Source organism: Stylophora pistillata, chromosome 4, assembly GCF_964205215.1.
Source record: "Stylophora pistillata chromosome 4, jaStyPist1.2, whole genome shotgun sequence".
Taxonomy (NCBI): domain Eukaryota; kingdom Metazoa; phylum Cnidaria; class Anthozoa; order Scleractinia; family Pocilloporidae; genus Stylophora; species Stylophora pistillata.
In genome coordinates this window covers 22614364-22630453 of record NC_142522.1, presented here as the reverse complement: position 1 = coordinate 22630453, position 16090 = coordinate 22614364, and the positions used below count along the sequence as shown (strand labels likewise).

Below are 16090 nucleotides of genomic sequence, written 5' to 3'. Positions count from 1 at the left end.
ACAAGCGATAGAATGTTGCAACAAAAACTGTACCACACAAAAGTCACCATTTGTCATAACTCCAAGAAGAGACAAATACATTTTTCTTACTAACCAAGTTCGAGGTCTGTACTGTACTGTATAGTACAGACCAAGAAAACAAGGTTAGTACAGTATTTTTATATCTCTAGTTTCCATAGAGCAATTTAGCAGGCTGTACAGTAGAACACAGCCTGCTAATTTGACCAATAGCTGTGCATGCACTTATTTGAGAGTTATTAATAATAATAAGAAAAATAGTGAATATGATTCTCAAATCAAGCAGTCTCTGTTGTAGACTTTCTTACACAGTAAGTAAGGCAAACTTAATTAAACACATAAAATAAGGTATATCTCTGTGCTGGAAATAAAGTGATAAATTAACTAAAGCAGTAAACGATCGAACCATTCAGCTTGGAATACAAGCTGCAGTACGAGACCTGTTTTGAATATCCTACTGGCAAACGATAAAATATTAATTTAGTATGGAAGGATTTAATGCCTTAATTATTTAAATAAGTTGAATAATTAGGGGCTGTGCTCCATTTCCTCCTCTTTCTTACTTTCCAATGACTGCTCATGCAAAATATAAGATTCTAGGGCTTGAGTCATCTTCTTTTGAGCATTGTATTTTTCTTCCAAACTCTACACAAAGAGAAATTTCACAGAGGAAACAATCAGTAAAGTATGCAAAATGAGAGGTGAAATAATAACTGACTAGAAGTACATGATTTGAATGTGTGAGGTCACAATCCCCTTAAATACTTCCCAAGCTCATGACAGATCTCTTAAAGTTAATTCTTGAAGTTAATTTACTCTTTAATTCCCAGAGTGATTAACATGTAATTTATCCCTATAATACTTATACCTTATCCAGAAAACAGGGAATGAGAATACTCAAACTTATCAGGTAGAAGTTGTTATCTTGATCTAACACCAAATTCTTGTATTTCTACACAAGGAAGGTTGTAGCAGCTAGAAAGGAGAATTGATAATCAGATCTTGGGAGTTTAGGGTTTAAAATTTCTTTTCACCTTTTGAGTGTTTCCTATCCCAGTCAGCCAAGAAAAGAAAGTGAAATTTTTAGTGCGAGTGAAAGCAATCTAAATGATCTAATCAGATAAGTATTGTGCATAGCTTTTTGAAGATGCTCTGACAGAGACAAATGGATGAATAAGCATATGGACCATGTAACATGTCCAGAGTTTGAGCAAGCTCAAGTGTTATCTCCTACAGTACATGTACTTCTTGTTATGAATCCTGTAACACAAAGAATAACAGAAGAAACTGCAAACAGATACAACCAGATATTACTGACAACTTCCAAAAATTCCACGTTTAAGTTACTACCAATGCAAAAAATTTTTGTGAAGGAATGAACATTGAATTAAAATCTTATTGCTACTTACATCATTTGTTCATATCTAGTACTCTTCAACTGGACTATCACGACTACAATATGGCTAATTTATTAGTAATACATCTAATGTATATAAACATACATGTACAGCTGCAAACCAACAATAACAATAACAACAACAACAACAACAGAACCATTCCAGAAACGATCACCTCTATTTTCCCATTGTAGGTTCCTTTCAACAGTTCAGAGAATTTCTTCAATTCTCTGATTTCGATATCCTGCAAAGATGGATATCAAAATTGTATTGACCAAGTGTCAGATATTAACAACAAACAAAAAGAAACAAAACATGGTGCCAATTGCCCATCTTTTACACAAAACAGCAATGACACTTGACAGCTGAAACTGACTGGTTTATAAATTTTTACACTGTTCCTTCATTCTTTACAAAGGCCACTCTAAATATTATTATACATAAATGTTAGGCACAACATATCTGAGTACCTTGCTACTAGCAACTGATTCTATATCTGCAAGTTTTGCATTCAGAGCTTCAAGTTCAGCCTTCTGCCTTTTCACTGTCTGTTTAGCAGCTGTAAGTAAAGACACATACAAGATTATATATTTAAAAAAAAATGTGCAGAGTAGTGCAAAAGCCGAACCATGGGATTGAGAGTCCAGTACCCTAGACAGAGAGTCCACAGAATATTCAATTACTGTAATTAATAACACAACCCTTTACACTCTAACATTGGTATGCATATTCTCCATACTGTTCTCAATGCATTTCTTACTAAATTAAATTAAAAAGTACCGATATGGAGAATTTGTAAAACAATCATGATTTATTTTAGTTGGCAACCATTCTGTTTTATCTCATCACCTTCACGTTTGATTTAGGGGTACCTTAACAATCTAGTTGTTGAGTGAAAACTCTAAAGATGTCCTTATTTAACTAATTCTAATTTATCATCACACATCTTGGGTCCAATAGTCCTTGACTTTGTAGAGTACACCACTCACAGTATAACAGCAAAAAAACAGTATACAAAAAAACAGTTTTCTTAAGGTCTTTACCTCCCAGTTCCCTGTGACAACTATGTAACTGCATGGTGCTTTCTGGATTCTGCCCCTCAACTAGACTAAGTTTCTTAATTGTCTCTTTCTGTTGTTGATTTAATTCCCCCATGATCAGGAGTTCCTTGACAAGCTGACCCATCTAAACATACGGTAGAGAAACAAATATAACAACAAATATGTAGCTTAATTTTCAGATATTTACCAGTGCATCAATTCTCATTTTTTTTAATGGAGAAGTACTGGAGAAGTATTTCCAAAAAAAAAAATATTTTCTTTTCTAATGATTTGAAGATTCCATGTTAGTTCAAAGTCCAAACATTTTCCATTCCTATACAAGTCACATGTGTTTACATCATTTTTCAAATAATAATAATAATAATAATGATAATATCAAAATATAGTTATAGCAACAGAAATTAGATAAATAATAATAAATATTCAAATTTAAAGTATGGCTGTTTTGAAAAACAGAAATGTATCATCCAAGTCTTCATTCCAACTTTCTGAATCACAATAATACAAACATTTAATAGCCAGTTTAAAGCAGTGTCATTGAGGATACTAAAGGAAATTCATTACCTGACAAGGGAATTCTAAGTTAAATTGCACCCAAAAACTGATGTCACATGAATCACAAAGTGAAAATTGTGATATGGGTTTTCAAGTGTGTTTTAATGTGAAATTCCTCAGTCAGGTAATGGATTTTCCTTGATCACATAATTGAATAAAAATAAGAAAAAAAGAAAACAGCCATAATACTATTTGTTTTTATCGCGTTCAAAACAATAGATGTGGAGCAATATCACTAAGCTTTGACTCGCAATTCCATGCTAAATACCTCACTTGGTTAACCTATCAGAATGTAAGACTTAATTCAATTATGAAATTCTAAAATCTAAAATGATTTCAAAGGAATGTTGAAAATGTATGATAAATCATTGGCAGTACAAAAGTGAAAAATCAACCAGACACAGGTGGCATCCTGTTATGCACGTTTGCTGTACCTGATCTGATAGCCGGTCTTTTTCTGTTAAGCATGTTTTCAGTTGATCTAACTCTTTTTCCAATGTGAATATCCTGGCTTTTGCCTGGTTAATCTCCTGAAATTACAGAATGTACATTTTCAACAATAGCAAAATACACGGTACCATATTCAAAAAGTGGCAGAGTGCCATTAGAGCAGGGTTAATCAACATCTAGAATTATGGAAAGTGGTCACTTTTGGGAGATAGTCCCTTAGGAGAAGCCATCCTTTACCATGCTTTATGCACAGCACTTTCAATTAAGCAAAAAAAAAATCTATAAATTCCCAAGGTCTTTATTGAGGCTTACTGGTACTATATTGAGCCTACTTTACTCAACCCAATGATGCAGTAACCATTAAAACTAGTACCTAAGGATACAGATAGAAGCTGGATGTCGGGAAATAAACTTTTCATTTAGTTTGTGCAAAGAATAAGTTTTGTTCAGCTAGAGCATTTAAAGTGGAATTTTCATCCACAACTTAAGGTGTTGATCTTGATCTGGTCTAATCTCCCATGGTCGCTGTTTGATCACTGTGGTAATTTGTTTTCTTCTTTTTCTTCCTTTTTGTTGGGCAATCTTATGCAAGCACAAGAAGCTTTGAAGTTAACATGATCACCACTTACAGTTTGCTTTGTATCAAAATCTTTCTGCTGCACTTCAAGCTTCTCCAACAGTTCCTTTTGGGTGTATTTTAAATGAGCATTCTCATTCAACAAATCCCTAAACCAAAGAAAGAAATGAAAACATGTTGACAATCATAATTATGACAATGACAGATTCAAAGAGTACATTCTCCATATTAATATAATTATAATACCCTTATGCCCTTTACAACACTTTGCAGGGGAATTTGGCCAGATATACAACAATATAATCATATTATATCAATATAGAAATTTATGGAAACAAGAGCAGGCCACAACACTGGGAACTACATTCCCCACTCTTCAAGGTAAGTGTATAGGTTCTTTAACATCCTCTGCTAACCAGTATAGAGAAGATGGCCGAGCACCTCTTTTTTTTTACTCTTCTTATGTTTTCCTCACCTAGACTGCCACCATTCATACAACATTTTTTATCCAACTATTTCATCTACATAAACCATCATAAGTGTTCCTATTATTTGTGGTAAATACTTTCTTCAATAAAGGAATCACTAGCTTTTCCAGCTAAGCAAGTTCCAATTTCACCAAACTATTTTATTCTTACTCAAACTAGAAAGAACATGCTACTTGTACAACATCTTTGCCCCTTACTGGCTCAGATCCTTAGCAGATATCAACTTGGAATGGGATTTGTCTTAGTGAAATTTTTTTTGTGTGCAAAAATAGCTGACATCTCACCTCAGCTTCAATTGTTGTTGATGATCCCATGCAGAAGTAATTCCCTTAAATTCCCTGATTTTTGCAGAGAAAATCAAATGTTAAAGACACAAATCTCTAAAACAAAAATGCTACCAGACACAGACACACAAAAGGAGTTAAAAACTGAAAGTAACCATCAGATTCATGTAACAATAAGGAAGTTTTTAATGCACTTACATTGACCACTGTAAAAAGATTTGAGCTATAGAATCTCTTTACAGTGGCCAATTCACTCTAACAACTCTGTTGACTAAAGCAAATTATTTTTCAATATCCCTACTGATGCATTACCATAGTCTCTTTAAAGACTAACCTCCTAGATACAAGAAAATTTGTTTACATATACCCTCTAGTAACTTTATGCCAAACCTGTTTGCTTCCTCTCTATTTTTGAGTGCGTCAGTAAGTTCCCGCATTTTATCTTCTTGTAGTCTCAGCTGATCTTTCTAAAATGTAACAAAGATAAGTACACATAAATTGGGTTTGTTACTTAAGCCCTTGCTAAACAGTCAAAAATTTTCTTCCAACATCAGGTTTGATGGACAAGGTTGACCCGTTATTTACATCTCTCAACGATGCATTCAAATGACTTCCTTCCCTACTCTGTTCAGGGTGTTCCCTGAATAGAGGAGTCTCAAAGACACAGTTCTACTTGCACCTGTATTTTAAAACACAGAAAAGATCACAATCAACATACATACCGTGGCCTGAAGTTCTTCCTGATATTGTACAGCCTTGAATGTCTTGCCTACAAGTCTTCTGTTACGGATAGCATGAAGATCACACTTGTGTCGTTCAAACAGTAGCTGATTATGAAGCAACTTCACTTGTCCTCTCAAGATCTCTACTTCATCTACTGGGGGATCACCTACAAATTTGATAACCATGATAGAAATAGCAGACATAAACCATCATTAGCTATTTCTGCTGGGATTAAATTAAGTCACAAGTAATCAGACAAAGTGTTAATAAGTAAAGTAACTGATCACTAAACCAGAAAGACGAATATATCTTATTAACCAAGCGCAAGGGCCGTACTGGGAGAATATCAGCCCGAGGTCTTGACAGTACGGACCGAGCGCAGCAAGGTCCGTACAAAAAAGACCGAGGGCTGATATTTTTCCAGTACGGTCCCGAGCAAGCTTGGTTAATAAAAGATTTATTATACAACTGAAGTTCAAAGGGACACAAGTGCAGTATCATTCGGCACCATTCAGGACAGTGCCCGGTCCAATACTTAGAGAATATTGGACTGGCAATAGAGCATTTTGATTGGTTGATTTTAGTTATTGGCCCTCTGACTGCTCAAGTCGTGTAATAAGTGAAGTAACTGATCACTAAACCAGAAAGACAAAATCTGGTTATACCTCCAAAATGTGTCCAAACTGTACCAGCTTCATTGACAAGAGGAATCCTGCAGAAGATACAAAAGGAAACAAATTTTATTCCATCATTCCTAAATAAATACTTGTTTAACTCAAAATTTTAACAGCTGGCAAGGGGGCCTCCAAAAACCAAGAGGCTTACTAACAAAATTATCACCTGATCTCAATATTTCAATGATCAAAAATCATTTTAGTTTTTCAATTCTTGAAAGTGACTGGCTACAGATACTTTACAAAAAGTGATCTTTGACAAATAAATACATGGCTTCCATAAAACCATTCAAATTTTCCTTTACTGTTTTCTACACGGTTTTTCATTTGAGTTGTTTTCCCTCCAGTTACCATGGAAACCAGTACTTAAGTTTTGGCTTTATGACATTCAGCCAGAGAGTGCTCTTGACAGGAGAGTGTCAGGGGCAGTAGGAGTGGCACTGGGGCGAGAGAAGGCCTTTTGAAAATCTAGCAAAGAGTGGGAAAATCTATGATAGGAGTTTGTAGCACAACAACAATCGGAACAAAACTTAAGTAAGAGATGGACATGACCCTACCTTGAGAGCTCACCATAGTGTACGCTCTTGCCTGTTTTCAGATAATCATCAAGAATCTCAACTGGTGTTACGTCATGCATCTGCTGTTGAATTCTTGAGGATATCAAGTCATCTCCATCAGCCAAAGAACTATTAACAGTCTGCTCCTGGTCATTTCTAAGCAATGGCAACAGGTATGGAAAAGCTGCAACCAAGTCACACACTTGCAATGGAAGGTGGTTCTGCAACCCAGCTTGAATTAGAGAGTGAAGTTTAGAAACACTCGATGAACATTCATCCCACTTTAGGCTTGTTTCATTTTCATCCACTTCTCCCAATTTTGTTGGCTCCTGGTGTGCATTTAAATCAGGTTTACTCACTGGAGGCTTGTTTGGTTCTTTATTCATTAATGAAACATCAGGGACAGGATAAGAAAGATAGATATCTGTTTCCTGAGCTTCTGTACAAGGACAAGCATTTGGGGATTCGTTGGTTTTGTCAACAGGTGTGTTTGATAATGTTTCTGCCTCTAAAGATTGACCACAAACAGGGGTCAATGCATCTTCCATAACATCAATACTAATCGCATCCTTCAATGGCCCAATTGTCTCCAGTTTTCTTCCATCTGGGTCGCAATCCTTTTGGCCATTAGAGTCTCTAAATTCCTCCTTGGGAGAAACAATTAAATCATCCCTATGAATTTTTTCTGGACTTAAACTTGTGAGATTCTCTTTAAATACCTCCCCTTGTACTTCATTGGTACTTAGGGAAGTTGATGAATTTTTTCTCTCAAATAGAGCTGTGTCAAACTGGTCTTCCTGATATTCTGAAGAATCTCTTGGTGTCGATGTTTGTTGTTCCCCAATGGCTGCAGGGGCCGAATCATAACTTTGCCCAGCTAACACAGAAATTAAACTTTTCGTCAATGCTCCTTCCTGACTCCAAGCCTTCCCACCTTTAACAGAGTTCCCCTTTCCACCATTTATCCCCTCTGACATCACAACCTTTCCTCTACTGCCAGCAGTCAAAGAGGGTGAGCTTGAATATCCTAGTACGTCATCCCCAAGAGATGTTGTTGGGGATTGCCCTGGAGTGTCAACTATTCCTGGGGTACTGCAATGAGACTGGATACGAATAGATGATACCAGATCAGGATAGCTTGTGGAAGGCGACATCTGAGATGATGGCGGGGTGTTAAGCCCACAAACATCAGAAGGACTCCAGCCAGGAGTTGCATTTAATTCAATCCCGTCAGTAGCAATCACTGGCAAACTATCAGACTCCGTACCACTGTCACCACTTTGTAGAGATTTACCAGTCTGTGTTGCAGAGTCTGACATGCGACGTTCTTTTAATCTGCTTGTTTCAGGTCCTTGACTATCACCTGATGTTGTCAACATAGGGCTGATGGATTTGTCTGAAAAAAGTTCTTGGTGACTATGCATGAAAGTCCATGATGACATCAAACTTCCCTTCTCTTGCATTCTGTCCACTGGGTCCAGAGACAGCTTCATACATTCTATTACAATATCGTGAGGCTCCTTTTGTCGCCACCTGGATCACATTAATGTTACAAAATCAGAAATAGAATACACCACATTCATATAAACAGTGCAGTACACCATAAATTCCTTTTAAATACACTGCTAGACAAAATTAGTCTGGACACTTCTTCAGAACAACACCTACAACATTTTTTCACCCCTCACCCCTTCCAATGTGTGCATGTCATTTCAGAGACCATCACTGAGATGGGCAGGGGAGGTGATATGCATTCCAACAAATGAGTCTGGAAGGGCACATGAAGGTTGCAGAGAAATACAATAGTGTTTCAGAGTTTGAGGTTTTAATTCCACTCTAGAAAATCCTGTATACCTTGGGTCAACAATTCCCCACTGAGATTTCGGATACTGTGAAAGCCTGCAAACATGATACTTCAAACCAAATGACCTGACAGCGTATGCTACAAACTAATGTCACTGCTGGTACATTCATCAGCTAACCTGTGTTTTTCAGTCTCTGTATGCACAGTTTCTGTAATAATACATGGGTGAAGTTTCACATGCTCCAACATTGGCTAAGAAAATTAAACAGAAAGTAAGTCTGGGTTTTTATTTATATTTTCGTGATGGATATTAGGATCTAAAGTCAAACTACAATGTCTACATTATATAACAAGGAGGAAGTGGGACTGAATAGGGTGTACGCTCATGAAACCAACCAGACATGTAAATCAAGCACTGTGGTGAAATTTATTTAACAACAGCATTGATGGCAATCTCAGGAATACCCAGAGGAGAACTACACATGACAAGGCAAGGCAACTCTTGAGACATAAGGAGAAACTCTCCCAAAACAGCGTGAGATAATAGATTATTTCCATGGACTATAATCATATGAGAGTGTTGGAAAATAAGTTACAATGTAAATCAAATAAGTAGCTTAATTCTGATTACCTTTTGCCTCTTTTTCAAAGTGTTCCTGGAGCTCATCCTTTCATATAATTAAAAGTTTCATTCCCATGCTAGGCCTTATTTTGAAAAGAGGCCAAATGGCCTATTGTCTCTTCTTAAGTATCTTAACCCTTGAGCTCCCACAAGTAATTAACTTGTAACTTTCTCTATAATTAGATGCATATATTAGCTAACAAACAGGTAACGAGATCATGCACACAGAGTTATCAGGCAGAAGTTGTTATCTAGATCTAACACCAAATACTTGTAACCAATTTACAATGAAATCTGTAGTAGTTAGTGGGGAAAATTCATTATCAGATCTTGGGAGTAAAAGGGTTTTAAAAGTTGATGATGGAAGTTGCAAGTCTTGTTGACTGTAGACTGTATTTCAAAACTCTGCCGCTAAATGAAGAAAAGACTTGTACTCAAATTAAGATCCTCACCTTGATTGTCTTCTGGAAAAGTTTCTGTTTAGGAGGCTTACAGTAGGTCACTCTTAGATATGCCAAGAAATTGTTAGGATACATGGCATACAGACGATGAAACAGCATGTATACTGCAACATGAAGGTGGAGAAGGTGTACTTCCGGGGCATTACCTGGGCAAAACAAAAGTCATTCACATTACAATTGAAGGGATGCATGCAGTAACCTTGACTGACTTTTGCCACCTTTTAAAGGTTAAGTGCCAAAGCAAATTTTATTATAAACACTGCGAAACCTGCAACCTGGCACAATATTCAGTCTCTGTTGACACCTACACATTTTTGTTATTATTCTGTCATTCATTTACACAATTTGCTGAGAGACTTTATTTTTAAAAGAAGGATGAAGATAATAAATATTTTTAGAATTCAATTCATAAATGACATTGTGAATTTGCAGATGCTTACAATTATAAAGTATGAAAACTTGAAAAAGAAAATGGACAACCTCGGTTTTATAAATAACCAATGCAAAAATTTCATTTACAAAATGTAATTAAATCAAAACACAGTTGTTCTTTTAATAGTTTGTATGAAATAGCTCTCCTTTAATCTTCATCAGAACTGCTAGACAAGACATGGAGTCTTTTTCATGGCGGATTTTCTGGTGGGTTACTTTGGGTGACTGATTAATGGTGTTAATAAATTCATTGTAACTGGGAACTGTCCCCCTTGGATCACTCGCATTCCTGAACTTCAACTTTCTCTTTCGTTCCAACGAAGGGCTAACGCTCGAAACGTCAGCTTTTGCAATCATTACGGTGGCCAATTTACCATTTCAACTTTGTTGATATATCCAAATTATTCTCTTAAGAAAGGTTTTTAGTAGGCTTACATCTCAGTTAGTCTATGCCCTCAAGGTTTTGTGTTTTTGCTCATCTATTGTTCCTTCTATTAGAGCAAATCTTGGCACCTCTTCCTCCCTACTGTATTTATAGAAAGCCATGCTCTTGTTGCCCACCACTGTGAATAACTATTAATTGTGTCTCTGACTGGACGAACGATTTATTTTCAAAGTCATTTGCTTTTCTGATTGGTTGGTTGTGTATCATACAAATTCTTAGCTGGCTTTTTCATGAATAAATCTCAGTATGTAAGAAATAAATTAAATTACACAACTATCAGTTTGGCCTGATTTCTACTATATAAAGCAATGTAAGCACTCATGTGTACAGGTTAGTATAAAAGCATTTTACCTGAATGACGAACTCTAAAGTAGGATAGCCTTGAAAATATTTCAAACAAGTCCTGTAAACAATGACCAATGTAGGCTGGTACCAATGGTAACAAAGTTGTAATGGTTAAAATTCCACTTGTTAATACCAATACATCTTCATCTCCCTACAAGTGAAATAAAGAATTACTTCAGCCAATTTAATTGCACATTTTTAAAGATACATGAATTTAAAACAGCAAATGGTTTGGACCCAGGGGTAACTTGTGACTAATAAAGCTTGTTAAAAGAAACTTGCTTCTCTTCTCAGTTACATGTATGGAAACACATCTTGAAAGCCAACTGGGAGTATTCCACAGATCTTCTCGAGAAGGATAATGCTCAAGGCAAGACCAATAGAAACTATGTTTAAAATACATTTTAAGGGCAAAGTCCTGGAAATCCCAGGGAAAAAAACTTTGTCCTAAGGTAACAAATAGCTTCCAACTGAGTGAAAAAAGGTACAGTAGATACTCAAGCCAACTGCCAAGCCAGAGCTTATCCCGTTTTCCTTATCCTGGGGCAACAAGGAGTATCACCACTCCCCCCTAGCTAGGAACATAGTCCATCGCAAAGTTACCAGAATTTCATCAGGGTTCCCCGATAATTTACTGGTACCCATTTACACTCCTGGGCGGAGAGAGGCACTGTGAAAGTAAAGTGTTTTACAGCACCAAGTCTTGCACTCAGCTCTCTCAACCTAGAGTCCAGCCAACTAGATCTCCCACAATTAGCAAAGTGAGGGTGGTAGTTAAAGTACCACAACCCTTACAAAATGAGAAGCAATGTAGAACAATAATTATTCCTAATAATACAAGGGGTGTGATGTATTTTTGGACAAAAGGTGGTCTTTACCTTCATGCACTTCAAAAGACTTTCAAACAAGGACGTCTTGATAATCTTGTACAACCAGGAGGGCTACAGTAAAAACACAAGTTTTCCTAAAGGGACTTTTGAGAACTAATAGACTTTTGAGTTAACAAAATTAACACTTTGTGACACAAATGTGGACAATACTTGAATCATCATTCTCTTACCAATTGACAATTCTAGACTAAAAAGGCAGATAAGTGAATATTTTTGGGGATAATTTTATGTACAACCCCATACTATTCTAGTATAGAACCTCACTCCCAAAGGTAAAATTATCATCAGGTAATCTAAGTTTTAAGGTGAATTTCTAGTCGGATGGCACAAGCTGTTTTGTCAACTGATAGCTCCCAAAGTTCAGTTTTCCTTGCTTTTACTGTGGTATTTCAGTTTTCTCTTGACTCAATAATTCAACATCCCTGACAGAAAAGGGTAACTCAGAAGTTGGCAAATAGAATCCATGTTGCCATGCGTCTGTTCCGTTACAGATCACAGATAACATCAAAATGTGGTAAGAACAAACAGTGTCACACAGGTACAGCCAAATGTGTCACATTTGACATCTTCTATGATCTGTCGCAACAGTAACTGTAAAGATCCATGGCAACATAGAATCTTTTTGTTTTATAAAACAAAAAAAGCAAAATTTTGTCCATGGTGAAGTCATCTATTCATCTTTCCTCCAATTGATCATAAAATAAGAACCAATCAAAATACTTGTAGTATCCAGTTCACTGTATAAAATCAATTATTAAAAACTGGATCAATGGATAATGCAATTCAATACTTTTTATTGGCTTAGCCATTGTGGTATATCAGGGTTCGACAACTCCGCTAGCCTGGTAGCCCGAGGCTAGTAAAAATTTGGTCGGGCTAGTAAAAAACCATGTTTATTAGTCCTCAGGCTAGTAGAAAAATTGAAAGAAATTATATATAATTAGTTCACTTGAAGTTCACAGTTGATTAAAAAACAAGAAAGATTAAATTGTAATTATAATACCAATAAACAAGGCAGAACCCTTTCATCTTCTGGTGTCTTTTTTTGTCTTGCGTGTCGATCGTAAACATCCTTAAAATCCGAGACTCTATGCTTAATGGTCAATGTTTTCCCCAGTCTTCTCCCTACCAATAATGCGATGCCTTGCACATCACTAAACACGATCACTTCGCACTTGAAGCAATTGTACCATTCTTTATCATTTTAAAAGACCAATAAGTTTAGAGAAAGATTTGCATGTTTGGGGTTGAAGTAGACCTCAAGCGAAATTGATCTGGGCTATCAAGTTGTGTTTCGGGCCAGCAAATTTTAGAAATCACCAGCCCAGTGGCTAGTAATGCAGAGAGATAGGTGTCGAACCCTGGTATATGAGCCAATATACCATAATCTACAAATATGGTAAGCATATATGCATTAGCTTAAAATTAAAAGGGAGCTAAAAAATTTAATAAAATTTAATAATTTAATTTAACATTTTTTCATAAAACAATCATTCTACTCGCGCATGTTGGATATAAGATGATTATAGCCTCATACACGCCTCATTGGCTATCTATCATCTCATATCCAACATGCACCCATGGGATAATTGTGAAATAGAACACTGAAGATAATGGTTATATTGAATTTAGACTTAATTCTATTACATAGTAATAATGAACCTTGTTTAACACCTCCCTGAGAAGGAGAAAATTAATTTAACCTCTTCACTCCCAAGATCTCATTAATAATCCTCCCCTCTCTCTGGGATACAATTCTTATGATGTTCCTTTAGAGAACTTGGTATCTGATCAACTAATAATCCCCTAGTTGATATTTTTCTTTATTCTCATCACTTGTCTTCTTAATATTGTATTGGCACTGTAAGGAGAAATTCTGTCTTGGTCACACATGGGAGTGGAAGGGTAAACACCCTAATTGTCTGAGAAACAAGAGCTTGGACATTCACAACATGAAAATACTTAAAATAATAGTAACACCTTTTCCTATCTTTGCAGTTTAACAGTTCGCAGGATCAGGTGAGGAATTTTTGAGCCAAAATCAACCAGTGACAACAGCATATGAGGAAGTAGGTGTTAAAAGGGTGATTAACAGCAGACAAGTTGGTTAACCAAACGTGATTTCAACTTCAGCCGGATCTTAAACTAATAATAACCCTAAATGCAACACATGTGCCAGTTTGTTAAGCTGTCGAATTTATTTGTCATGCTTGGGGATTCCATCTCAAACGATTTCAACATGAATCTATAGCTATTTAGTTAATCTATAAAGCTAAGGGTACGTTGTTTCGTCAACAACTAATTTCAAATTCCGATCATGGTTACCCTTACCTGCCTTCGCACGATATGACCGAGAAGTGATAGGGTGTCCAAGCGGGACGGCGCCTGTTTCAGGCATTCGTTCATTTTCTCAAATAATGCCTTTGAAAAGAAAACAACACACAGCTAAAGCACACTGTAGAAACAGGTGTGTACTCGGACAATGAACAAAGCCTCTCAGAAAAAAATCCAATTATGGAAGATCAGCTTACCTGAGCTCGTGCTTCGTGGATGCCGCTCAAAATCTGCAGACATGCAGGGGAACGCGTTTTTAGATAATACTCCACCATGGTATTTAACAACCCCGAGTCACGAGAAGAATGAAGAATTTCCTGAATCCGCGCTTTAGTCTCTTCCACAGTGTTCAAGTTATCTGCATCTAGATCGAGCAGGGAAAACTCTCCCTGACTTGGAAGAATCAAAGTCTCTGCGGCTGCGTGCATGGTATTGAGCTACCGAGCTTGACTCGCGTTCTGTGGTAATCACGAGAAAGAGAGGTGAAGTTGAGGCATCGTTCCACGAGGCAACACTTTCGCTGCCTTTATTCATCGCCAACAGCCCACAACATTCGAAGCAAGTTCACTGTCAGAATCATCTTCGGTCGCCATTGTTGTTTGATATATTTTGGAGAGTCACGTGCTGTCTGGGCACACATTCCATGCAAATACCGCTATCCAATACGTGCTCACGTTCACGTCTTCTTACGTTCGATCACGTTTGATGGCAGAACTGGACAATGTCTGTGCATGCGCTAGATTTTGGCAAGGAAAACCGATGGTGAGGCTTTTTAGAGACTTCACCGCCTTGACCGGGATTGGTTCTACAATGCCAAGAACCCCAACTCTTTTATGAAAAGAAAACCATAATTTAATGAATATATGTTTTTTCTCCAAATGAAGTCGTTCGTAGCAGTGTTCAGTGCGTTAACAATAACTAGGCCCTGAATTAATAACCATGTCTTGACTGCCTATCAAATTTGTCATCCCCGAAGGTCTCTTGATGAGGGTATGAAAAATTGGAGAGAAGGTTTTTGAACGGGCCATATGTTTATATTTTTCTTTTTTTAAAGGAGTTATTGAAAGCTATGAAGAGTAACGGTTGTAATTTTTTAATCGAATTTCGATCGAACGACACATTACGAGTTGATTAGGAGCGGCCTCCACAAATCTGTGGTCCAAAAGAGTCCCACTATTCGGCGATCACCTTTAATTACATGTACAACCAAAATATTACATCTTAATTGAGTTATCCATGATCTCATTTGTCACTCACCGTTGACGTGTGCGGGTCAAATCTAAATGCTGGTAGACGAACAAAAGGAGCTCATGAGATATCTATTGTTTACTTCCACCAGCATGGTGGCATGAGGTAACGTGCGAACCACCTACTTCGATCTCAAATTTACCGCCACAAATAAAGACAGTTTCCATTGGAGAAAGGAAATACAAATCTCAAAAATTCTTGTATTGTGATGAAGACATAAAATAATTTTGGGGAATGCGCCCGCTGTTCACTGCTTTGGAGTAGCTGTAGCTCAAGCTGACTTGACTCTAAGAGTTCTACATCACACGACGGTTGATTGAAAAATGGTCCAGTGGTACCTAAGGCTCCTTTTATAGCGCGCCTTTGTGTTTAAGCCATACCCACATAATTCGTAAAATAGGATACCCAGCGCTAGATAGTTGACATAACCCAACACAAACAATAGAAAATACTCTTTAAATTTAGAGTATTCTATCATGCAAACTCAACATCAAGTTTCTGAACATCCAACAACAAATGTCTTACATTCTAAACTCAGTAGTTTAAAATTTTACATCATCAATACTTGAGGTTTATGTCGCGAAAATCCATGCGATCGTCGGTCACTATTTCCCGACAGTCCCAGATTTTTCCGACACATGAAAATTCGAAATCATAGAGACGCTTGGCGACAAATTTTGAAAATGGGGAACGGAAAATGTTTATTCATGTTGATTTGCCTATCT

At 36.8% G+C, this 16090-nt stretch overlaps 1 protein-coding gene across 2 annotated transcripts in view; it reads right to left on the bottom strand.

Annotated features, from left to right (window-relative positions):
* LOC111323659 (hamartin) overlaps positions 1-14738 on the bottom strand; it is a 16452-nt gene extending 1714 nt beyond the window's left edge. Inside the window, exons 1-17 of one of the 2 annotated variants that reach the window (XM_022927065.2) lie at positions 14315-14738; positions 14115-14204; positions 11772-11834; positions 10900-11044; positions 9663-9817; positions 8767-8840; positions 6785-8317; positions 6219-6265; positions 5553-5719; positions 5221-5297; positions 4831-4884; positions 4111-4207; positions 3466-3561; positions 2459-2600; positions 1886-1974; positions 1591-1659; positions 1-663 (exon numbers count right to left, since the gene is read on the bottom strand). The exon at positions 1-663 is cut by the window's left edge and continues 1714 nt beyond it. In XM_022927065.2, coding sequence (XP_022782800.1) covers positions 547-663; positions 1591-1659; positions 1886-1974; positions 2459-2600; positions 3466-3561; positions 4111-4207; positions 4831-4884; positions 5221-5297; positions 5553-5719; positions 6219-6265; positions 6785-8317; positions 8767-8840; positions 9663-9817; positions 10900-11044; positions 11772-11834; positions 14115-14204; positions 14315-14545 — 3246 coding nt within the window. In that variant the 5' untranslated portion in view covers positions 14546-14738 and the 3' untranslated portion in view covers positions 1-546. Of the gene's footprint in view, positions 1660-1885; positions 1975-2458; positions 2601-3465; positions 3562-4110; positions 4208-4830; positions 4885-5220; positions 5298-5552; positions 5720-6218; positions 6266-6784; positions 8318-8766; positions 8841-9662; positions 9818-10899; positions 11045-11771; positions 11835-14114; positions 14205-14314 lie in introns of both variants that reach the window. The other variant, XM_088756555.1, reaches the window with a different exon arrangement.
* Between the last annotated feature and the right edge of the window lie 1352 nt (positions 14739-16090).